Source organism: Chiloscyllium plagiosum, chromosome 36 (genome assembly GCF_004010195.1).
Source record: "Chiloscyllium plagiosum isolate BGI_BamShark_2017 chromosome 36, ASM401019v2, whole genome shotgun sequence".
NCBI classification, from domain to species: Eukaryota; Metazoa; Chordata; class Chondrichthyes; order Orectolobiformes; family Hemiscylliidae; genus Chiloscyllium; species Chiloscyllium plagiosum.
Window position 1 is genome coordinate 37,058,571 of NC_057745.1, and position 25,417 is coordinate 37,083,987.

At 45.4% G+C, this 25,417-nt stretch overlaps 1 protein-coding gene across 3 annotated transcripts in view; it reads left to right on the top strand.

Moving 5' to 3' along the window:
• Positions 1-25,417, top strand: part of bcl9l (bcl9 like) — an 80,593-nt gene that overhangs the window by 33,554 nt on the left and 21,622 nt on the right. For 2 of the 3 annotated variants that reach the window (XM_043677703.1, XM_043677702.1), the window contains exons 2-4: positions 2,078-2,200; positions 3,359-3,675; positions 24,170-24,549. In XM_043677703.1, coding sequence (XP_043533638.1) covers positions 3,371-3,675; positions 24,170-24,549 — 685 coding nt within the window. In that variant the 5' untranslated portion in view covers positions 2,078-2,200; positions 3,359-3,370. Of the gene's footprint in view, positions 1-2,077; positions 2,201-2,260; positions 2,361-3,358; positions 3,676-24,169; positions 24,550-25,417 lie in introns of those variants that run through there. The other variant, XM_043677704.1, reaches the window with a different exon arrangement.

The window sequence follows — 25,417 nt, forward strand, 5'->3', positions numbered from 1 at the left end:
TACCCCAGTGAGAGTCAGTGTGTGTGTGGGACTCTCTACCCCAGTGAGAGTCAGTGTCTGTGGACCCCGTATCCCAGTGAGAGTCAGTGTGTGGGGGGGACTCTGTACCCCAGTGAGAGTCAGTGTGTGTGGGGGACTCTCTACCCCAGTGAGAGTCAGTGTGTGGGGGGGACTCTGTACCCCAGTGAGAGTCAGTGTGTGGGGGGGACTCTCTACCCCAGTGAGAGTCAGTGTCTGTGGACCCCGTATCCCAGTGAGAGTCCGTGTGTGTGGGACCCCGTACCCCAGTGAGAGTCAGTGTGTGGGGGGGACTCTCTACCCCAGTGAGAGTCAGTGTCTGTGGACCCCGTATCCCAGTGAGAGTCAGTGTGTGGGGGGGGACCCTGTACCCCAGTGAGAGTCAGTGTATGGGGGGGACTCTGTACCCCAGTGAGAGTCAGTGTGTGGGGGGGGCCCTGTACCCCAGTGAGAGTCAATGTGTGGGGGGGACTCTGTACCCCAGTGAGAGTCAGTGTCTGTGGACCCCGTATCCCAGTGAGAGTCCGTGTGTGTGGGACCCCGTACCCCAGTGAGAGTCAGTGTGTGTGGGACCCTGTACCCCAGTGAGAGTCAGTGTGTGTGGGACCCTGTACCCCAGTGAGAGTCAGTGTGTGTGTGGGACCCCATACCCCAGTGAGAGTCAGTGTCTGTGGACCCCGTATCCCAGTGAGAATCAGTGTGTGTGGGACCCTGTACCCAAGTGAGAGAGTCAGTGTGTGTGTGGGAACCCGTATCCCAGTGAGAGTCAGTGTGTGTGGGATTGCATTGCATTTGGGATCAGTGGAATCTGACAGGCAGGAACCCAGGATCAAAGGTGTGCCACTAATGAATGGAAGATATGCATTTATATAGCACCACGTACAGCCACAGACTGTCCCAAAGCACATTAAGTATAATTCAAATGTAGTCATACATTTCTGAAGGAATGGTTTCACATAGCAAGATACCAAAACTTGCTGTCTGTCCTGGGAATTTTCTTTGCTGAAGTTTAATATTCCTGGGATATCCTGATAATTTATGACTGTACATTATCTCCGTTCCTGACTCCATTTAAGCTAGTGTGAATCTAAAACATGTACAGTCCCGTGAAATAACAGAAATGAAATTCATGACCTAAATATCTTTCTCTCTCTCCTCCTCACCCCCTCACCCCCTCAGTATTAGGACGAAAGCATCAGCACACCCTGACCACTGATTCATATGAGCAATCCAACCACTTCCCTGGTTTGTTTTGGACAGATGGTGAGAATGATGAGTGCAGGTTCCTTTGGGGAGGGGTTGTTTATGCACTCTATATGAGACGGGGTTGTCCCTGATCATTTACCAGCTTTTGAATGAATCAAATGCTGCTGATCCCGTCAAGAGTTAGTCGCATCAGGCAGCACTCAAGAGAATGTTAAATCCCCTTCCCAAGTAAAGTTTATCCCAGACTCTGGGTACAACTTCCCGAAGGGATTTAATAGAGAGTAGAACTGAATGGCTAAGTCATTGCAGAGAGCTGTTAGGAGTGAATCACATGGGTGTGGAGTCAGGCAGATTATTACCTAAGGCACAGTAGTGAACCAGATGACACTTTCAGTATTTAATGTTTTATGATTCTAGATTTTCATCAAATTCAAATTCCACCATCTTCCGGAGTGAGGTTTGAACATGGGTCCCCAGAACATCAGCAGGGCCTCTGGAACACTACTGAAATGACAACACCCTTATGTCATCGCCTCTCTCTAACTCCTAGTTTTAGAAATTTCAAAAAAAATTAGATTCATCCTCTGCAAATCCACCCCATTAAACCTCCACAGGTGGGGGGAGGTGCTGGTGGCGAAGCGATGGTGGATACATGGGGCTGGGGCTAATATTGGGGAGACTAACATTGGGTAGCACATATTGGGAGGCTAACGTTTAGGGGTTAATATTGAGGGGTTAATGCTGTGATACATACCTGACTCAGAAGCTCCCTCTAGTAGCTGAGTGGTGCATGCAGCCTGTGTCTCTGTAAACAGCGATACTCATTCATTTCTGTTTCTGGTTTCTCTAACAGATCATTGAAACTTTAAAACAACAAACTTCGAGAAGGAACCAGAATGTTTTACTGTCAGCCCATCCCATTGGCTACAGCTTGCTCTCCAACTGTATAAGAAGCCATCTGATTGGAGAATCTTCAGTAAGGATTTTAAATAGATTAAAGTTAATCTAATTAAGGTTCTGGAGAAACGCGATCAGCTGAGTTGGGACAGTTAGTCCAACCTGGGACTAGTTCCAATGGGACAGCTTTCACAACAACACTGTGGGAGCCCTGAAAGATGACTTTAACTCAGCTTTATGTGAGTCAGAACCTAGCTTTTACATTCAGGTGAGGGAGTATGGAACCAGAAACTGCTGGCTTTGGGATGGAATTGCAATTTTAGGGAGCAGTTAGTTTTTGAGACAGTAATGGTGATTAGTGTCACATTGAACATGGTGCAACGGGGAGGGATGTAGGGTGTGGGGGGGGGGGAGGATGGAGATGAGGTGGTGTGATCAGGGACAGAGAGGGGCAGTGGGATAGGGCTGGGCAGAGAGGCAGGGAGTGAACTAGTGATGCTGAGTCTGGTTTTTATAATGAATTGATCACTTAGTGTCAGAGCATTGAAACAGGTGGTGTTTGGAGAGATGGAGAAATCACTTCAATTTCAGAAAGTGAAGATGTAATCTTGCCTGGAAGGGTGTAGTATATTAATGCAGGAAATGTTAGTATACTAAAAACCTTGCTTAATACGACTTGCATTCATATAGCATCTTTCACAAGCTCAGAGTGCAGTGCAGCCAATAAGTGGAGTGTTGACACTATTACACACTGAATCTATGCACAGTAAGAGTCCACAGAGAGCGGAATGAGTTTGATTGCGGGATCACCATCGGGTAACAGAACTTGCTGTTTTTTTTAAATCATTGGTGTGTTATGCTTCAGCTGCCTCTGAGGGAGCACGCAAATCCCCTTGGTTTAACATCACCACCAGCACAGACAATGTGGCACTCCCTCAGGCCTCCATTGTAACAGCAGCCATCATTAGTGCTCTGGGTCTCAGCAGGGAATTTGAACAGACATCCTTCTAACTTGGAAGTGAAAGCTATTGACTGAGAGATGGCTGACACTGGAAGACAGTGAATCTGAATAATTCACTGTCAGTCGGTCAGTGGCTTTGCGAATGTCGGGTGGATTAGGGATATCCAAGACCCTGAATGTTAAGCGGACAGCTGGCTGTATTTTATGTTTGTGGTTTCAGGTGATTTTGGTTGAGAAGTGACTGACTGACTGAATTTTTTCCTCCCACTGTCCCAGTGAGCTCAGGAGATGAGAGAGTACCGGCAACAAGAGCAGTCTGACTCCCAGCAGATACTTCCCGTGACACAGGAGCTCCCCGTTCTCGAGCAGTTTGTTTGTCAGAAGAAGAATAAGAAGGAGCGGAGTCGGCTGACGGACAATAAAATGTTGGCTGGCTCACAGAAGCCAGGCCGAGCGCAGAAAACCTCCAGCCCCAACAAGCAGTTAAAGAGCCCTGGCTCTCCGGGAATGCTGTCTCACAGTCCAGGCACACTTCTGTCTGGCTGCTCCAGGCCCAGAGGTCTGAAGAGCCCCCCACTCACGGACACACAAAGGTAATTCGTTCATTTCTGGAGTTAAATGTTCAGAGGAATTGCCTCGCGAGTCTTGCAGTCTTTTGCAGATGTGTTTCTATTTGTTGGCCCCACTGGTAATTCAAATCTCTGATGGCTTCTTAGTTTTACCGCCATTTTGCAAGATTTCAGAATAGATTTGGTAACTTGATGAAAAAGATTGTCAGAGGATGTTGTGAAACTTGAAAGGGTTCAGAGAAGTTTTACAAGGATGTCGTCAGTTGGAGGGTTTGAACTATAGAGAGGGGCTGAAAACTAGAGGGCAGAGGTTTAAGGTGAGAGGGAAAAGATTTAAAAGGGACCTAAGGGGCAACTTTTTCACGCAGTGGGTGGTGTGTGTATGGAATGACCTTCCAGAGGAAGTGGTAGAGACTGGTACAATTACAACATTTAGAATTAGAATTCGAATTCCTACAGTGTGGAAACAGACCCTTCAGCCCAACAAGTCCATACTGCCTCTCTGGTGAGTATCCCACCCAGACCTGTTACCCTACATTTCTCCTGACTAATGCACCTAACCTATATATCCCTGAATTTAGCATGGCCAATTCACCTGACCTGCACATCGTTGGACTGTGGGAGGAAACCAGAGCACCCGGAGGAAACCCATGCAGACACAGGGAGAATGTGCAAACTCCACACTGACAGTCGCCTGAGGTGGGAATTGAACTCGGGTTCCTGGTGCTGTGAGGCAGCAGTGCTAACCACTGAGCCAAAGGCATCTGGATGGGTATATAAATAGGAAGGGTTTAGATGGATATGGGCCAAATGGTGGCAAATAGGAGTAGATTAGGTTGGGATATCTGGTTGGCATGGACGAGTTGGACCAAAGGATCTGTTTCCATGCTGTACAGTTCTATGTTCTGAGGTGCTGTAATTTAATATTACCTCTGTCTGCCCATTGAGGTGGTTTTAAATAAAGGTAAAATACTGAGATGTTGAAAGTATGACTCAGGTACTTGAAGGGCTGGAGAAACTCAGGTGGTCTGTGAGAAAGAACCAGCGATAAACGTTTCAAGTCCAGTCGGACTCTTGCTCAGAGCTGATGGATGTGGATGTAAAAGTTTGTTGATTGCAATATATGTTGTTTTCTGTAAAATAAGTTCAGTAAAATCCATTGTGAGTAAAATTCCACAAGACTGGCACAGTTCAAACTGCCCCTTAGCAGATTTAACGCTAAGAGAAAGTGCAGGATAAGCTGGGTGAGTGATAAAGGTGGTCAGTGTTGGAATGAACTGGCTGCAGTGTCTGCCACTGGAGGGCACTGGAGTATTCTCACAGCAAAGAGCTGCCCTGCAGAGAGTGTCAGAATTTTATAGGAATGCACAGTTTGCTTCTGATACTGAATCATCCCATGAAAACATTTGCAAGCGCACAATCAGTAATCTGATTTGGCAATTTCTCCTATTTTGTGTGCATTTTAAATTGTTTAGTTGATGACGAATTCATTTTTTTAATCTACTCATGACGACTGTTTATTCAGAGTAAATGTCACTTACTGTGGAACTGTACAATGTCAGTGTTTATACAGGGTAAGGGTCACTCACTCTGTAACTGTACAAGGACAGTGTTTATTCAGCAGGGTAAGGGTCACTCACATTTCCAGAAGGCCTTTGACAGGTGCTGACCAGGAGACTGCTAAATATGATAAGAGTCCGTGGTGTTCGGGACAAGGTACTGAGCTGAAAAATGTGTTGCTGGAAAAGCGCAGCAGGTCAGACAGCATCCAAGGAGCAGGAGAATCGACGTTTCGGGCATAAGCCCTTCTTCAGGAAATCCTGAAGAATTCTGATTTCCTGAAGAAGGGCTTATGCCCGAAACGTCGATTCTCCTGCTCCTTTGATGCTGCCTGACCTGCTGCGCTTTTCCAGCAACACATTTTTCAGCTCTGATCTCCAGCATCTGCAGTCCTCACTTTCTCCCCGGGGCAAGGTACTGGCATGGATCAAGGATTGGCTGACTGGTATGGGGCAGGTAATAGGAATAAAGGTGTTTTTTTTAAAATGGAAGGTGGTGACTAGAGGAGTTCCACAGTGGTCCACAGTAACGTGAATGATCTGGGCGAAACCATGATGTGGAGATGCCGGTGTTGGACTGGGGTGTACAAAGTTAAAAATCACACAACACCAGGTTATAGTCCAACAGGTTTAATTGGAAGCACTAGCTTTTGGAGCGCTGCTCATTCATCAGGTGATTGTGGAAAACTCAATCCTAAAACACAGAATTTATAGCAAAAATTTACAGTGTGATGTAACTGAAATTATACATTGAAAACTACCTTGATTGTCTGTTGAGTCTTTCATCTGTTCGAATACCATGATTGTTTCACTTTCATGTGTAATCTGGGCGAAGGAACTGAGGGCAGTGTTGCAGAGAGACTGCGGAAGAACTTGAATAGATTGTGAGAACAGGCAAAAAAAATGCCAGATGGGATATAGTGTGGGAAAGTGTAGGTTATGCATTTTGATTGGAAGAACAGCGGTGTAGAGTATTTTCCAAATGGGGAAAATCTTGGAAAATTTGAAGCACAAAGGACTTAGGAGTCCTAGTTCAAGATTCTATTAAAGGTTAACTTGCAGGTTCAGTTGGCAGTTGGAATGCAAATACAACGTTGGCATTCAATTCAAGAGGGCTAGAATACAAGGGTGGGGATGTACTGCTGAGGCTATACAAGGCTCTGGTCAGACTGCATTTAGAACATAGAACAGCAAATGCCTGTGCTGACCACTATGTCATTCTAAACAAATCCCACCTACCTGCACCTGATCTGTATCCCTCTGTTCCCTGCCTATTCCAATGTTTGTCTAAATGCTTCTTAAATGTTGCTTTTGTATCTTCTGCCACCTCCCCAGCAGTGTGTTTCAGGACCGTACCACCATCTTATTAAAAAAAACTTGCCTTGCACACCTCCTTTACAAGTTTTGAACCGATGTCCCCAGTACCTTAAATTTCCATTCTGGGAAAAAGTCTTTTGACTATCCACCCTATCCATGCCTCTGATAATTTTATAAACGTCTATCAGGTCACCCCACATCCTCTGATGTTCGAGTGAAAACAATCCAAGTGTGTCCGATCTCTCCTTATACCTGTTACTCTCCAGTTCAGGTAAAGTTCTGGTAAACTTCTTCTACACTCTCTCCAAAACCTTCATGGCCTTCCTATAGTGTGGCAACCAGAACATACGCACAATATTCACATACTCCATATGTGGCCGAAATAAAGTCTTGAACAGCTGCAACATGACTTGCCAACTTCTTTCTTGATTCCTGATGAAGGGCTTTTGCCCGAAATGTCGATTCTCCTGCTCAAATGCTGCCTGACCTGCTGTGCTTTTCCAGCAACACTCTAATCTTGCCAACTTCTTTACTCAGTGCTCCAACCAATGAAGGGAAGCATGCCAAACCCCTTCTCTACCACCTTGTCTGCTTTCAGGGAACTGCACACTTGCATCCCAAGATCCCTCTGTATATCAGTGTTCCTGATTCTGCTATTTACTGTATACTTCCCTCTTACATTTGACCTCACACTCTCACTCACACTCATCTGGATTAAACTCCAGTTGCCATTTCTATGCCTAACTTTCCAACTGATCTATATTCTGCTGTATCCTTTGATAACATTCCTCACTATCCACAACTCCATCAATTTTCATGTTACCTGCAGACTTACAAATCAGACCATTACAATTTCATCCAAATCTTATATAATATACAACAGAGGCCCTAGCACTGATCCTGTGGATCCACTGGTCACCGATCTCCAGTCAGAAAAATACTCCTCTACGTTGACCCTCTGTCTTCTATAGCCAGCCAATTTTGAATCCAGCTTGCCAACGCATTGTAGATCTTATATGACTTCATCTTCTGAACCAGCCTACCATCAGGGACCTTGTTAAATGCTTCAATAAAGTCCATATAGACAACATCCACTGCCCTGCCCTCATCAGTCATTTTCATCACTTCCTCAAAAAAACTCAACTGACTGTGTGAGACAAAATCTCCCCTGCGAAAAAGCCATGCTGACTATCCCCAAAAAGGTTCATTTTTCTCCAAATTTGAGTCGATCCTGTCCCTAAGAATCTTCTTGATAATTTTGCTACCACTGATGTAAGGTTCACCGGCCTATTATTTCCTGGATTATCCCTGTTGCCCTTCTTAAACAGAGGAACAACATTAGCTATTCTCCAGTCTTCTGTCACCTCTAATGATCTCTGTAAAGATCCCAGCCACTTCCTTCATTGCCTCCCTCAGTATCCTGGGATAGGTCCCATCAGACCCTGTGGACATATCCACTTTAATGTTTTTCAAGACCCCTAACACCAACTCTTCCTTAATATCGAAATGCTCCAAGATATCAAGATACCCCTCTCTAGTCTTACCATCATCTATGACCAACTCTATGGTGAATACCGATGCAAATTACTCATTAAGGACTTCACCCATTTTCTCCAGCTCCATTTGAAATATTGTGAGCAGTTTGTGGCTGGATTAGCGAGGAAGGATGTGCTGGCATTGGAGGAGACGTCCAGAGCAAATCCATAAGAATGATCCCAGAAATGATGAGTCTGTCATATGAGGAGTGGTTGAGGATCTGTGTCTGTACTCCATGGAATTTAGAAGGATGAGGGAGATTTTATTGAAACTTAAAGGGTGCTGAGAGGCCTGGATAGAGTGGGCACGGAACAGATGTTTCCACCAGTAGGAGAGACAAAGGGCCTGAGGGGACAGCCTCAGAGTGATGGGGTGACCCTTTAGAACTGAGGTGAGGGGGGATTTCTTCAGTCAGAGGGTGGGGAATCTGTGCAACTCATTGCTACAGAGGGCTGTGGAGGCCAAGTCATTGAGTGTATGACAGACAGAGATGGATAGGTTGTCGATTGATAAGGGGATTAAAGGTTGCAGGGAGAAGGCTGGAGAATGGGGTTGAAAAACATATCAGCCATGATCAAATGGTGAAGCAGACTCGATGGGTGGAATGGCCACATTCTCCTATGTCTTATGGTTGGGCTATTCGACAGAGTAAAGCCACTGTACAGGGATCATATTATTTAAAATAAAAGCATTTTTGCTGCTATATGTGTTGACCACATACAGCGTGTGATCCTCAACATGCCGTGACTACACCGTGTGGCCCTTGCCAAGTAGCTGGAACTGTTAATTCGATTTCAGCCTACAACTGAATCCTGCATGTTAGCTAGTTCGAGTGATCTAATGTTCGGTAGTTTAATGAGTGCTGTGGGGGTGGGGGGGGTGCAATACCTTATTCCCCTCAAATCTCACTCTGTGCAGGGAAACTTCTAAGACTGGCAGGAACTGCCAGAGAACTGTATTTCCGTTGTTCACCTGTCGTTTGTGTGTTTATTTAAGGAACCTGTAGTCTGTAACTGCTGAGTACTGCTGCAGGATGTTGTGTAGGTGGAGTTAGCAGCAGCCGCTACTGGGGAATTTCACGATGGCTCGTTGTTGATGTGACGTATGGCTTCCTCTTTGAGCTGACAGCTGCTGCTGATGTCACTCACTGTTGCTGTCTGCCCAAGTGGCACTTTCTGTTGCCATTTAACCCTTTCAGGGATTGATGTCACAGAGGTCCCACTTCTCAATCATTCCCTCTTCCCCCACCACCAACAGTCCGATAAGCAATTGGCAGCAGAATCATGGAGGGAGATCTGGAAGGATTGAGTTATGATGGGGAATGAACTGCTTGAATGAGCAGAAGATTTCAGTACGGTAAGAACTAGCAAAAGAGAGTTACATAAATATTGGGACAGGGACATTTTCCAGGGCGATGGGGAATGACCGGGGATTGGTGGGAGCGGTTGTGTGGGTCTGGCTCCCTTCAAAGGTGCTGGCAGAGACACAATGGGCCGAATGGAACCTCTGACACAGTTTGATTCAGTAAAGCTTCACTGGAGTGTAGAGCAGTGATGGGAGCAGATGGTCTGTGGCTGGGTATGTGTCATGGGCCTCTCAAAGGCCATGCTCTTGGAGTTTCAACTCTGTTCCAAGAACCAGTGAGTTGGTGTTATTGCAGCTGTGACCTGGTTCCCTTTGGCCTAGGGACTGCCCCCTACATTCAGTATCAAATCTCTTTGTAATGTTAAAGGCCTCTTCTCCCAGCTTGTATCAACCCTTTCATAGACTGCACTCCTCACCTCGTTTTGTCACTATATTCCACTCCATCAGAGGGACCGCCTGCTCTCTCACTGCTGCAACTCGCGAGTCCTTATCCATGCCTCTGTCCTGGCCAGTCACTCACCATCTACTCTCCATAAGGTTGAACTCCAGGTGAACTCTGCTGACCATCTCTTGCAAATCTCTGAGCAAGTCTTGTTCACCTGTTACCCAGACCTGTGTCAGCTCTAGGTCTGTCAACACTCAAACATTTTCATCAGATTCCAAGGTCACTGTGTTCCTCCAATTCTGACCTTGAGAGTGTCACAGATTAGCATCACTGCTTCATTGGTCATTGTCACCGTGCTCTGTGACAAGCTCTTCCAGCTGTTGCTCCTCCTCCCTCCCCTTGTAAGACACTCCTTAAAACCTACCTCTTTGACCAAGCACTTGGTCACTTATCTTAATATCGCCTTTTGTGGCTTGATGTTATATTTGACATTTGGTTCTGTGGCACATTTTACAAGGCGCTGTATGAATGCAACCGTTTACGTGTAGTTCCTAATTAGTTGCAGTTCTAGATTAGCACAGAAACGTGATCCCAGCCGTGAATGAGCAGCTCATTTTGCTCATCTTCACTTGTCAATGTAGTGGCCTGAGACCAAGAACTCTCCCTCCTGCAGGACCAAGGCATCTTCATTCAGTCTTGTCTGCATCCTCCTGGTGCCTGGCACCTCACCATCTCATCCTGCCTTGGAAATATATCATCCTGTCTTCACTATCACTGGGTCAGAATCCTGGAATTCCCTCCCTCAGGGAATGGAATGCAGCGTTCAAGAAGACAGCTCACCCCCACCTTATCAAGGGGCAACTAGGGATGGGCAATAAATGCTGGGCCCAGCCAGTGATGCTTATACCCACAAGTGAATGAAAAGAAGCCAGGAATGCCTTGGGCTCACTTGCTGTTCCAAGTGGATTTAGCTGATCATAGTCAAGTGGATGTACCAAACTGAAAGAAAGAGGTTGCTATTTATGGAGCACCTTTCGAGACTTCAGAGCATTTCAAAGTATTTTACAACCAATTAACGACTTCTCTCTGTACTCACTCCTGGAAACAGTTAATGCGTGGCAGGATCCTTCAAGCTGTAATGCAATAAGTGACTGGATAATCATCCTCGTGTTAATTTGAGGGATAAATAAATATTGGCTAGAGCACCAGGAGAGCATTCCTAATGAATAAGAAATTAACACTTGAGAAGACCAAAACAATAACTCATTGGAAGGATAGCACCCTGAGACTGCAGCACTCCATCTGTACTGCACTTGGCTTGGGACTTTGTAAGAGCACTATCCACTCGCCTACTCTGGCATCTTTGGGCAAGCGTCAGAGGTGAGGTGGTGGGGTGATAAGAAAACTCAGTTAGACTCCTCATTCTCAATTGATTGTCCTTAACAGTAAACTGAACATCTTGAGTGACAACAGGATGGCACCCATTACAATGGCAAGCAGCAAGCAAAAAGTAATAGAGTAGCGAAAGTAAATATCAGTCATTCGAAGCAGTAATCGTATAACTCGTCTTGTGAAATCAAGGAAATTGCAGAGACATCGAATAAGTATTGTGTGTTTGTCATCAAAACAGAAGGCACAAGTATCATTCCAGATGTAGACAATAACCTTGGGCTAATACAGGTGAGGAAATTGAGGACATTAATATTTGCAGAACAAAAATATTGCAAGGAAGGGAAGAAGCAAGACAATGGCCTAGTGGTATCATCGCTGGATTATTGATCCAGTGACCCAGATAATGTTCTGGGGACCCAGGTTCAAATCCAGCCATGGCAGATGGTATAATTTGAATTAAATTTAAAATGACTGGAATTAAGACTGATGATGACCATGAATCTATTGTCAAAAAAACAAACCCATCTGGTTCACTAATATCTAGACCACGTGTGATTCCAGACCCACAGCAATGTCACGAATTATTAACTGCCCTCTGGGCAAGTGAAGATGCTGTGAATGCGAAAACCAGCATGAGTCAGTACTTCAGCCTCAGCTATTTACAATCCGTATCGATGACTTGGGTGAAGAGACACAGATGGAATAAGGCTCTGTGGAATGAGAGTTGTGGGCACAATATGGAAACGAGTGGGCATCAGGATGTCAGGTGGAGTATAATGTGGGCAGGTGTGAAGGTATTCACTTCGGCTATAAGAATAGACAAGCAGAATATCGTTTAAACAGTTCGAAACTTGTAAATGTTGTGGATCAGCGAGACCTGTTTTTCATACAAATACACCCACAGTCAATATGTAGGTGCAGTGAGCAGTTAGGAAGGCAGCTGATATTTGGTGTGTCTTGTTTGGAGTACAGGAGTGAAGAAGCTTGGTCTTCATATTCAAGGAGTGATGGAATTGCACTGGAGATGATGGAGCAGAACTTCACTCAGTTGACTACTGGATTTATCCTTTGATGAGAAGCTGAGTAAATTGGACCAAATTCTCTGGAGTTTAAAAAATTGAGGGGAGCTCTCATTGAAACAGACACCTGACTGGGTAAATACAAAGAGATTGCTCCTGCCTGGCTGGGGAACCTAAAACACAGGCACAGTCTCCCCAAATGGGGCCAGTCATATAGGGACGAGGGGCAAGAAGCGTCTTCAATCAGAGGATTGTGAATCTTTGGAATTCTGTGTCCAAGAGGGATGTGGATGCTCCATCATCAAGTATATTTAAGGCCGGGATCAACAGAATATTTGTCTCAGGGAATCAAGGATATGGAAATGGGCGGGGGAGTGAATTTGAAGCTCAAGATCAGTCAGGATCGTATTGAATGATGGAGCCAGTTTGATGGGCCGAATGGCGGTCCCATGCTCTGTTCTAACATTTACTATCCAATGACTTGTTCCTATTGAGTGAGAAAATGGAGGGGAACAGCAAGAGTATCTGAATTGGGGAATTCCACAACAGGAAGGATAGTTTTTCACCCAAGAGTTTTGTCAGATTCGCGATGCCTGAACTTCTGCTTCACCCTGGGCTCTCTCCATGTGAGTGGAGTTTTCCTTTCATCAGTAATGGAGCTGTTGATCTTGAATCACTGAAGCTCCCTGGGCAAAACATTAAAAAGAATTATCTGACAATAAAGTAACCTGGAGACACTCCCCTTACTCTGCCTGCACTCCCAGGCAAATATCAAGGAATCCAAAGGGGCTTTTTTTAATCTTGTGAAGCCGTTGAATCTTGCACTGCTTCAAGGGATTTGAGTTCAGGGACCCTTTTAACTTTGCGTTGTTTCTCCTGCCTTCATGTCTCGCACGGCCTGTTTGTAATGTCGGGTTCTGTGGAGAGGAGCAAACCCAGGCAGGATTTATTGACTCTACCTGCAGCTGCTGAGCTTCGTTGCTTTTTTAACGCCGAGGTATACTTTTTAAGTTTACCCAGAGGCATTGGGATTAGTCCAGTTAGACACAACTGGCTGTCTCACTGTGCACACTCTAACTTAATTCAAACAGACCCCTTAATCTCATAACAAGGTGGAAATTCCAAACCTGTACGATGGGGGCTGTTTGATGAAAACCTGGCCCATTTAACCCCCTCGGTGCTACCTTGTAATTTGGACAACAAGTCGGGTATATAGCTGAGCAATGTTGAATACTGTAATTCAGAAAGCTAATTGAGGGTTAAGTGCACTGCGCGTGTTGCTCCCAAGATCAAAGTGTCTTTTATTTGGTGCTATTAGCAGTGTAACTACTCGTAATTGAAAAGTGATTAACGGTTTTTTGTCTTATTGATTGTGTTTGGCTGGCCTTTTACTTGCTGTAAATCCTGAATGGTTCTCAGCCCATGGTGACCCACTGCTTTAAGGAACATTCCCTGCTCCAGAGCCCTTCTTTGCCATGAGCAGGCATTATGAGAAAATAATCCCCTCTGGGATCAGTGTGTCATTTTCTGGATCGTGCAGGCTGTGTTGATGGTTTTACACTTGTTTCCGATTGAAATCCAAACCTGAGGATCATTCTCACCTTCTGGAATTGGTGATTCACCAATAACTTCCAGCTTCTGAAACAGGGAGAGATGCCTCATTTTATTGAAGTCTGTCACAACTTCAGCACGTCCCAAAGCATGTCACAGCCAATCTGATACAGTCAGGGTTAGCTGGTCTCAAAAGCAGCAGAGTGGTCATGGGTTATTGAATGATGCTGGTTGTGATGTAAATAGTTAAAAATCACACAACACCAGGTTATAGTCCAGCTGGTTTATTTGGAAGCACCAGCTTTCAGAGCGCTGCCCCTTCAGGTGGTTGTAACAGGATGCGGTGCTCCAAAAGCCAGTGCTTCCAATTAAACCTGTTGGACTATAACCTAGTGTCGTGTGATTTTTAACTTCATACACCCCAGTCCAATACCGGCATCTCCAAATCAGAGATGTAAATAATTTACCATTGGCCATCAGTATTTTTTTAGATTAGATTAGATTCCCTACAGTGTGGAAACAGGCCCTTCGGCCCAACAAGTCCATATTACCCTCTGAAGAGTAACCCACCCAGACCCATTTCCCTCTGGCTAATGCACCTAACTCCATGGGCAATTTAGCGTGGCCAGTTCACCTGACCTGCACATCTTTGGACTGTGGGAGGAAAACGGAGCACCCGGAGGAAACCCGCGCAGTGTGCAAACTCCACACAGTCACCCCAGGCTGGAATCGAACCTGGGACCCTTGTGCTGTGAAGCAGTGCTAACCACTGCGCCACCGTGCTGCCCGTGGGTTGGAAGAGAACACAAACACGGCGCATTACCCTGCGCAGGTGATCAGGCCTGAGTTTGGGGATCGCAGTCACTGCACCAGGTATTGACTGTCTCAGTCAGTTGTTCATCCCACCACAGTCTTTGGTTTCAATGCGTTTGCTTCAGTGATCTCCCTCCATCGCTGCAGTGGTCTCTGTTGCTGTGTTGGAGGCATTAGGCTTGAATTAATAATGGTTTCCTTGATTTCACTCACGAGAGCAAAGGCCGCAGATTCCTGTCATGAATCCCAAATATTTTTCCCTGGAAGGTGCAAAATCAAATCACGTAGGAGCAATCCCATTAATCTCTTAGGATTATTTTTGTAGTTGGTGAATTTTGAGAATTGCTTAATGGAAGAGCACAATTAGAGTGGTGCTGGAAAAGCACAGCAGGTCAGGCAGCATCCGAGGAGCAGGAAAATCGACGTTTCGGGCAAAAGCCCTTCATTAGGAATGAAGCCACACCTTTACCATCAGGAAGAAGCCAGGGAGATAGGGCAAGGCTGAAGCAGGAGGGTTTGGTTGTGAGGTAAAGGTGTCAAAAGGAATGATGAAGGGCTTTTGCCCGAAACGTCGATTTTCCTGCTCCTCGGATGCTGCCTGACCTGCTGTGCTTTTCCAGCACCACTCTAGTCTTGACTCTCATCTCCAGCATCGGCAGTCCTCACTTTCGCCTTAATGGAAAAGCAGTCTGTGAAGGACGAAGGGCTCACCGTCTCCAATGCAGATTATCACGGTCATTATCTTTTTTGGGATCTTGCTGTGCACAGTTCTGTTTTGCAGCAGGGACTGAACTTGGTTGGTCCTGAAATGCAGTGAGGAAAGGCAAGTCTCTCTCTCACCTTTTGATCCCTTTACCTCACAATCAGGCCCTGCTGCTTTAGCCTTGCCCTATCTCCCTGGCTTGTTCCTGATGGTAAAGGCGTGGCCCTCCCTCTCTGTGCCCCCCTCGTGAAGCAGCTGTAGACAGCAGGCAGACCATTGCTGAAGCTGCTGTCTGATGATGAACTGAGCAGTAACACACAGGAGCGCCCACCCAGAAATGTCCACTTGTTATCCAGACCAGTATGACACTCTGGACCAGCTCATGAAGAGTAGGCAAATCAGACACCCTCCTTATTCTATGGAATCAGCTGACTGAGAAACGTGAGGGTCAGGGTTTAATTTGCTCTAACTCTGCTGTGCCCATCTTTGCACCAACATAACTCTGCAATCTCACAGCCCTTACACCCAATGCTCCATATGATCCACATTCATTTCTTCCCTGAGGTATCATCAGTTGTGAGTTACACAAAATTTGTAAAACGGCAACAGGCCATTCATTCCAGCTGCTCTGTGCTGCCATTCACTGTTATGATGGTGAGGTTTATGCGATTACGTTTCAGGACTATGTCTTTAAGATAAAAATGAAGGGGCCACGTGACCTGTTCTGAAGCCTACTGACAGCACCACTACAAGGTTTGGTTACTGCAGATGAAAAGGGATCCGGATTGTTTTACAGGGAAGAAGGTGCAAATTGTTTCTCATTAAAGACCATGGCAGTAGCCTGTGTGCTAACAACAGATAGACTGTGGGTCTTCAAAGTCCCAGAATAATGAATTATAAACAGTTATGTTTTAAACTGTGTTTTGAGGTCCAAGATAAAGAGCAGTTGTCTTGCAAGGATTGTAAATCATCATTTCTGCCTGAATACAAGGCCCATGTGATTCATGGTTAAAAATCACACAACGCCAGGTTATAGTCCAACAGGTTTAATTGGAAGCACACTAGCTTTCGGAGTGCGCTCCTTCATCAGGTGATAGTGTTTTAAAACCTTTACTACAACAAGCAAGCTAAAAATGCTACTAACAAAATACTACTTTTGTGGGAATCACCTGATGAAGGAGCGTTGCTCCGAAAGCTAGTGTGCTTCCAATTAAACCTGTTGGACTATAACCTGGTGTTGTGTGATTTTTAACTTTGTACACCCCAGTCCAACACCGGCATCTCCGAATCATGTGATTCATGTTTGCCATGGAAGTGGCCTTGAGAGTGGGAGGATTTCTATAATATTCTTGAAAGCTGTACCACACAGTCAGTGTGCCAGGGTCAGGGACCGATTGAGGAGCTCAGGGCTGAAAGTCTGCGATTCATCTCCCAGGAGAGTGCAGTGACTGAAGTTGGCACTATCAAATTTACAGGAAGTTAAAATGATGCTGGATGATTCAGCAAACTTTACCCATAAGGAAAATATCCAGGAAAACGCACAATGTGAAAGGCTGTTCGAGAGCAAAAGGTTTCCAGGCTAGGCGAGGAAAATATCAAAAGTAAACTCTTGGGAGCTAAACATCATTTTGGATTGATGGAATATATACTTTAGGATGGTCTAATGCGTGAATTTATTTTTAGTTGTTCAAAGTTCTGCTTTGTCATTTAAAGTATAAGTTTCCCACAAAAGTAGTATTTTGTTAGTAGCATTTTTAGCTTGCTTGTTGTAGTAAAGGTTTTAAAACACAAAATCTTGACCGTAACCTTTCAACTACTGAGTGGAAGTTCAATTTTTTTTAATTTAAAATATAATTGGTTTCTGCAGAGATCATAACCATATGCTTCACAAGATCTTCCTCTTTCTCACCCTGTCAACATATCTTTCTCTTCCTTCTCTGTCTGTTATAGAGATGTACAGCACAGACCTTTGGTCTAACTCATCCATGCCGACCAGATATCCTAACTCAATCTACTCCCATTTGCCAGCATTTGGCCCATATACCTTTAAACCCTTCCTATTCATATACCCATCCAAATACCTTTTAAATGTTGTAATTGTACCAGCCTCCTCCACGTCCTTTCCATACACGCACCAACTTCTGCATGAAAACGTTGCCCCTCAGGTCCTTTTTAAATCTCTCACCTTAAACCTATGCCCTCTAGTTTTGGACTCCCCTTCCCTGGGGAAAAGGCCTTGTTTATTCAGCCTATCCATGCCCCTCTGCCTCTGACATTCCAGGGAAAACAGCCCCAGCCTATTTTCCTCTCTCTATAGCTCAAACTTTCCAACCCTGGCAACATCCTTGTAAATCTTTTCTGAACCCTTTCAAATTTAACAATGTCTTTCCTACAGGAGGGAGACCAGAACTGAATGCAATATTCCAAAAGTGGCCTAACCAATGTCCTGTACAGCCGCAACATGATCTCCCGACTCCTATATTGAGCAGTGACTAATTCTGGTCTCTGCCAAAAGTGAAAGCATCATCATCACATCGAGCATAAACTTTAAGACCTCTGTCAGGTCACCCCTCCATTTCTGTTTTCTAGAGGTATAAGTTTCCAACTGTTTGATTACCCTGGTACACTGACCTTTTTCTCTCTCCGAGGATTCTCAATCCCCCCCTCTCCTATGCACCTTCACCTTGACCAACTGTGCAACCATCTCGGTGGGTGTCCTTCAGCGCAGTGTTGGAGCCCCTGACCTGGTTCTGTTTACAGTACTGGGTGCAGAGGGTGGGGTCCGAGAGTCAGTCTCTGTGCTCAGGTTTCCACTGAGTGCGGGCTCCAGCTCTTTGATCCTTAAGCATTTGGGTGCAACCTGCCAGGAGCTGTGTGCAGGCAAGTAGCAGCACACCCCACTCTGTTCTGCTCTGCCCTGCACTGCCCCACCCCACACACCTCTGCTCAGCACTTCACAGCCTCTCCATTGTTCACAACTCTGTCTCCTCCACTTAGACAAGTCAACTCTTTCCTAACAGTCTTCTCTACTTTAAAGTTTCTTTCATTTTGTCACACAAACACACGCTTTTGCTCTTGCTTTCATTTTTGCGCGCACTCGAACTGTCACCTTCCCTCGCTCTCTCAATGGGATACTGGTCCCAAACACACTGACTCTGTCACTGGTTTAGGAATGGACTAACATTAGCTACTGTGAACCCATTTGTTATATACAGACCAGACCCACCTCCTCCCCATATCCCACAATTCCCATCAACTCCCATTCTCTGCCTTCTCAAACTCTGGAATCTGTCCTTTGTACGTTTCCCCACCAGTGGTCTACAATCTCTTCCCTTCACCCTAGTTTTCTGTTAGCTTTGGAGGGACAAAATGTCTCTCCTTTAAAGTTAAAAATCACACAGCACCAAGTTATAGTCCAACAGGTTTAATTGGAAGCACTAGCTTTCGGAGTGCACAACCACCTGATGAAGGAGCGACGCTCCAAAAGCTAGTGCTTCCAATTAAACCTGTTGGACTATAACCTGATGTTGTGTGATTTTTAACTTTGTACACGCCAGTCCAACACCAGCATCTCCAAATCATCTCTCCTTTAATATTGCCATCTGATTTAGAGGGTGTATTTGTGTTCTGTAGCTGCACTGGGGAAGTGCAAAGATGGTGACTGGAAAGTTTGTGTGTGTGTGTGAGAGAGAAGAGGGGGGCGGGGAACAGGAAAAAGAGGGGCATTTCCCAGCTGTTTAGAGGTGACTGGAATTGACACTGGTCCCTGACTCAGCTCTTGGCCCTGAGTGAGTGGGCAGGTGTTGGGGGTGGGGAATTTTTCTGTTTCATATTTACTCTATTTCAGCCAGTGTGTATTGTGGACACCCCAGGTTTGAGGGGGCGGGGAATGGAGTAGCTGAGTTCCCCATGAAACCAGCGAAAGCCGTTTCTCTCACGTGTGGTGGACCCTCTGTGATCGCAGAGTTTATACTTCCCGCAGGTTTCCCTCCCTCTGAACACACTCTCACTTCTCCCTCTCATCCAAATGTCAACCTCCATTCCCCCCCCCCACAACGCCTCTCCCGTTCATATTCCTGTTCAGAAGACGGGTCGCTGCGATGTTCACTTTGCTTTCTCTCCATAGATGCAGCCAGACCTATTGAGTTTCTCCAAAATTTTCTGTTTTTGTTTCTGATTTCCAGCATCTGTAGTTTTTTTTGGTTTTTTTCCCCTTAATCTCACTTTACCATAGCCCTCACCCCTTTCTCCAAAGGCACCTTGATCTGATTTCACCAGTTGATAATGAACTCCGTGTAACCCTTGTTGACAAAGGATTCCCCAAGCATCCTTCCTTATCCCAAACTACCTTGTGTTTACCCCACCGGGGAGTCAGCCCCAGGGAACAGTAAACCCCATTCAACAGTACAACCACAGTCAGGATTTCCTAAACTCCCCAGTCTCATCATCTCGTGATCCCAGGAGAGACTTGTACTGTGTCGGACATTGGCCAGTATTGGGACAATTAGATCAGAGCAGAAACCACTCCAGCCACCCGCCCCCCCCATCCCCGACTGAGTCTCCAATCAGATCACTCCCTGACTTCCCAGTGCTGCTTGATGTTACTGTGAGGCTGCTTGCTGTTTCTGAAGGGCAGGGGTGAAAAGGTGATGACCAGGTTTGATCTTCCCCAAAGTCGCTGGTCACTTGGAAACTTCCTGTACACCTGATGTTGTGCAGTCCCAGACTGAACTGTTTGACAGGGGAATTACAGTCAGCAAGTTCCCAGTGACACAGATCTGTTCGAAAATGAATGTTTTGTTTTTGATATTTTGGTGTGAATGATGTCTGTGTGAGGGTTCAGACTGTATTCAAAGGGTGGATTTCTGTCATGCAGGGAGCGTGTCACAAGTACAGGAGCATGTTCGACAGAGTGTTCATGAGAGAAGAGGGGAGAGAGAGAGAGAGAGAGAGAGAGAACTGACGAGGTCCTTTGTTTATGCCTGACTTGAAGAAAGAGGGTCTGATTGACTGAATTCCGCACATATAAATCGTGTAGCGACAGGCTGTGGTTTTTAGGCGTGAGTCATGCTTGTGTTTGAAGTGAGCTGCTGAGGGGAGGAAGCTGTGTCGATGTGAAGATTACAGCCTCTGAATGCAAGGAAGCAGACGACTGGGAGTGTGTGACCAGAGTCATATCACCCACCTAATGTGCAGCTGCAAGCACATGTCAGACCGATTGGAGATATTGGATGTTGTGCTGGGAACCGGTGTTTTAGCAGACTGCACAGTGCAGGGCTGCAAGGCAGAACTGTCCTGTAGGTGAGTACAGAAAAACCTTTTGATTTGTCTAACAAAAGGGACAGCCAGAGCGAAGGGACTGACTGCGATTTTTTTAATGCAGTTATTCCCAGTGTGCTGAATTCTGTTATTCATTTATTGAAAACATTGGGAGGTTGAAGTGTTCTGTGTTTGAACTGATGAGTGTCTCAAGTCACTGTGTGGTGGGAGGGGGAGGAGGTGGGAGTTGGGGGGGGGAAGCGGGAGTTGAATATTTACTACAGTTGTATTGTGGTAGGTCCAGCTGAAACCAGCAGTTGTCTGTCGTGAAGCTAATGTGAGACAGTGCACTGACCAGGTGTGAGGGGAAAAAGAAAGATTGAATTTATGTAGCCCCTTTCGTGTCCATAGGATGTCCCAAACCACTAAATAACCAATTAAGTTGTTTTGTATTGGTAATGTAGGAAACACAGTAGCTAGTTTGTACACAGCACAATCCCACAAGCAACACATTAATGATCAGACTCTCTGTCTTTATGATTTTGGTTGTGGAATGGATACTGGCCAGAACACAGAGAGAACCCATCTTTGAAATTTAATCAGGTTAGTGTTATAACCACCTGAGAGGAAAGCCAAGGCCTCAGTTTAATGTATCACCTCTGACCGTGTAGCACTTTGGTACTGCAGTGAGTGAGGTCCTGGAGTTTTGGCCCTAGTTTGTGGAACACCAACTTGATCCTAACACCAGGGCGGAAATGGGTACTTCAGATGCTGGAGATCAGAGTCAAGATCAGAGTGGTGCTGGAAAAGCACAGCAGGTCAGGCAGCATCCGAGGAGCAGGAAAATCAACGTTTTGGGCAAAAGCACATGATGAAGGGCTTTTGCCCGAAACGTCGATTTTCCTGCTCCTCGGCTGCTGCCTGACCTGTTGTGCTTTTCTAGCACCTCTCTAATTTTGATCCTGTCACCACCTGAGTCACTTGGTCAGTTTTCAAAAAAACAGGCTTGACAGATTTTTAAAGAATGTACAATGCTAGCAGTAGGCCAGCAATTGGGAAAATTATAGCACACGTACTTTGTGCATTTTGACATATTTGACAGATTTATCAGAGTTCCTTGAGGATGTAACAAGGAGGTTTGGATAAAGGGGAACTGGTAGATGTAGGGTACTGTATATAGATTTCAGAAATACACTCCATAAAGTACCAAATAATTAGTAAATGTACCATTCAGCAACGGATGCCTGAAAGAAAAATAAAGGCAGAGAAATTAAAGAGGGAAGGGAAAGCTAGCAAAAATATAAAAACAGACAGTAAAAGTTTCTGTGGTATAAAGGGAAGAGAGTAATTAAAATGAATGCTAGTCCTTTTAGAGTGAGAGACTGCAAAACAAGGAAATAGCAGAGACTTTGAAGAAGTTTTTAAAATCCCATTCACAGTGAAAGACACTAGAAATATCCCAAGAAAAGTAGAAAATTGAAAGGTGAAAGACAGAGAGGAAATTATTTTTAATAGATGCACCATAGAAAGCTCCTATCCAGATGTATCACAGCTTAGTTTGGTAACTGTCCTTCCCATGACCACAAGAAACTACAGCGAGTTGTGAACACAATCCAGTCCATCACCAAATCCAGCCTTTCATCCAGTAATTCCATCTACACTCCCTGCTGCCACGGGGAAGCAACCAACATCATCAAAGACCCCTCCCACCCCAGTTATACTCTCTCCTACTCTTCCATCAGGCAGACGGTACAAAAGTTTGAAAACACGTACTAACAGATTCAAGAACTGCCTCTTCCCAGCTATTATCAGACTTATGAACGGACCTCTCATGTATTACAGTTGATCTTTCTCTGTAGCTGTAACTTATTCTGTATTCTATTCAATTACCCTGATGCACGGTGGCACAGTGGTTAGCACTGCTGCCTCACAGCGCCAGAACCCGGGTTCAATTCCCGCCTCAGGCGACTGACTGTGTGGAGTTTGCATGTTCTCCCCATGTCTGCGTGGGTTTCCTCCGGATGCTCCGGTTTCCTCCCACAGTCCAAAGATGTGCAGGTTAGGTGAATTGGCCATACTAAATTGCCCGTAGTGTTAGGTAAGGGGTAAATGTAGGGGTATGGGGGGGGTTCGCTTCGGCGGGTCGGTGTGGACTTGTTGGGCCGAAGGGCCTGTTTCCACACTGTAATCTAATCTAATTATTGTAAGGTATGATTTGTCTGGTTAGCACACAATACAATACTTTTCACTGTATCTTCATACATATAACAATAACAAATTAAATCAAAGAAAGTGCTAAGCAAGTGAATGAGTCTAAAGTGTGACATGTTGCATGGACCAGATGTCCTTCCCCCTTTTGAGGGGTGGGGGGGGTGGGAGGATGTTGAAAAGAACCGGCCTCAGAGACAGTGCCCGCACAAGTCCCACAGGTTCTAGAAAAGCCGCAGAAGATTTGAAAGCTGCAAATATGACTTCAGTATTCGAGAAAGGAGAGAGAAAAAAATGCAGGAAATTGGGCCAATTAGCTTAACACCAGTCATAGGAAAATTGCTAGAATCTATAATTAAGGACCAAGTTAGAGGACGTTCAGAAAATCATAATACATTCAGATAGTAAGGGCTCCTGTGGCACAGTGCTAGCATCTCTATCTCTGGGACAAGAGAACTAGAGACTTGTAATAACAGCTGTGATCAAGCTGATTAGAAAGTATCTACAATCTAGCAGAATTGATGTGGTTTTGTGAAATGAAATTTTTGTTTGATTAATTCATCAGAGCTCTTTGAGGATGTGACAAGGTGGATGGATACAGGGGAACAGATAGATGGGTTTCGGAAAGTACCAAATAAACGATTATTGCGCAAAAGGTTCATGGTATTTGGGTGATATATTAACGTGGATTTGATAAAGGCTTGAGTAGAGGAAGCAGATAATTTTCAGGTTAGTCAATGAATGGAGCGCCACGGGGATCAGTTCTGTAACAATGACCTTGTGCCATGTCATGCCATTTGGATTCAAGGGATGTGGGGCTTTGGTAATTGCAGCCTGTATTCACTTCCACGAACATACACGTGATTGCACTGCGTGTCCTGGAGTTAATCATTCTTACATTCCCCTTCTCCTGTATTGACACTCAAACAGACTGACATCATGGAACTGAGAGAGAGAGAAACCTTTCCAGTGAGGCTGGAGTTGAGGATGTAGGACCATGTGCTTAAAATCCGAGTTCGGCCAATCAGGAGGGAAGTCAGTCTCCTTCTGTTTGGAGTTTTCTGTCACATTAGATGAGAGCTTGGTTAATCATTTTAAATCTGAGAATGATTTACTGGGCAGATGTACGGGGGATATTGTACCAAGGGTGGAGTTGGTATGGGGCCAATCCTGACCTCATTGATGTTGGGATTGAAGGGACTCAATGGTCTCTTCCTGTTTCAGTGTGTTCTGAACGAATCGAAGCCAGGCGGTGAACTCACTCCATCCTTTCTGATGTCCCTCTCGGCCATGCATTCTCAATTCTGTCCTGTTTGTGACTCCTTCACCAGGCACACCTGACTGCCAGATCTGTGCGGTTAAACATCTCATGTGTTTAATTTAAAAACTGTTTCTTTGTTTTTGGTTCCAGATTTTCTGAGAACAGTTTGAAAATAAAACACGAATCAGAAATCCGCCTGTCCACAGTCCCATCGCCGAAACCTGTGACCAATCAAATGCACACAGACAGTAAACTGACCAATCACGGTAAGCCGGTCAATAGCAGTGGCCCTGCCCCCAATGCGAGCCAGGGACCAGTCTGTGGCCTGGGCCCCAAAACCACATCGAACCCTGGTCACGGGACCAAGTCCACACAGATCTCTCCTGGAAGCTCAGCGCTGAAAAGTAGCCAGAACTCTGTGCCCAACCTCGGAGCGCTGAAGGGTAAAGTGAAACGGGAAAGGAGTATCTCGGTGGATTCGGGAGAGTTACGGGATACCACCACACCCATTATCGACACGGAAACAAAAGGTGAGAAACCAACTGGGATTTTCATGGCCCAGAAATGGTTGGGGGGGGGGCATTCAGCCCTTTGAGTCTGTCCCTTCTATCAAGGAGATTGTTCCTGATCGGTGACCGAACTCCAGAGATTTACAGAGGAGGAAGAGCTAGATATCTTGAAACGGTTAAAGGTGGATAAATCCCCAGGACCTGATCAGGTGTACCCGAGAACTCTGTGGGAAGCTAGGGAAGTGATTGCTGGGCCTCTTGCTAAGATATTTATCATCGATAGTCACAGATGAGATGCCGGAAGACTGGAGGTTGGCTAATGTGGTGACACTATTTAAGAAAGGTGGTAAGGACAAGCCAGGGAACTGTAGACCGGTGAGCCTGATGTTGAAGGTGGGCAAGTTGTTGGAGGGAATCCTGAGGGACAGGATGTATATGTATTTGGAAAGACAAAGACTGATTAGGGATAGTCAACATGGCTTTGTGCGTGGGAAATCACGTCTCACAAACTTGATTGAGTTTTTTGAAGAAGTAACAAAGAGGATTGATGAAGGCAGAGCAGTAGATGTGATCTATATGGACTTCAGTAAGGTGTTCAACCAAGGTTCCCAATGGGAGACTGGTTAGCAAGGTTAGACCTCACGGAATAAAGGGAGAACTAGCCATTTGGATTCAGAGCTGGCACAAAGGTAGAAGACAGAGGGTGGTGGTGGAGGGTTGTTTTTCAGACTGGAGGCCTGTGACCAGTGGAGTGCCACAAGGATCGGTGCTGAGTCCTCTACCTTTTGTCATTTACATAAATGATTTGGATGCGAACATAAGAGGTACAGTTAGTAAGTTTGCAGATGACACCAAAATTGGAGGTGTAGTGGACAGTGAAGAGGGTTAC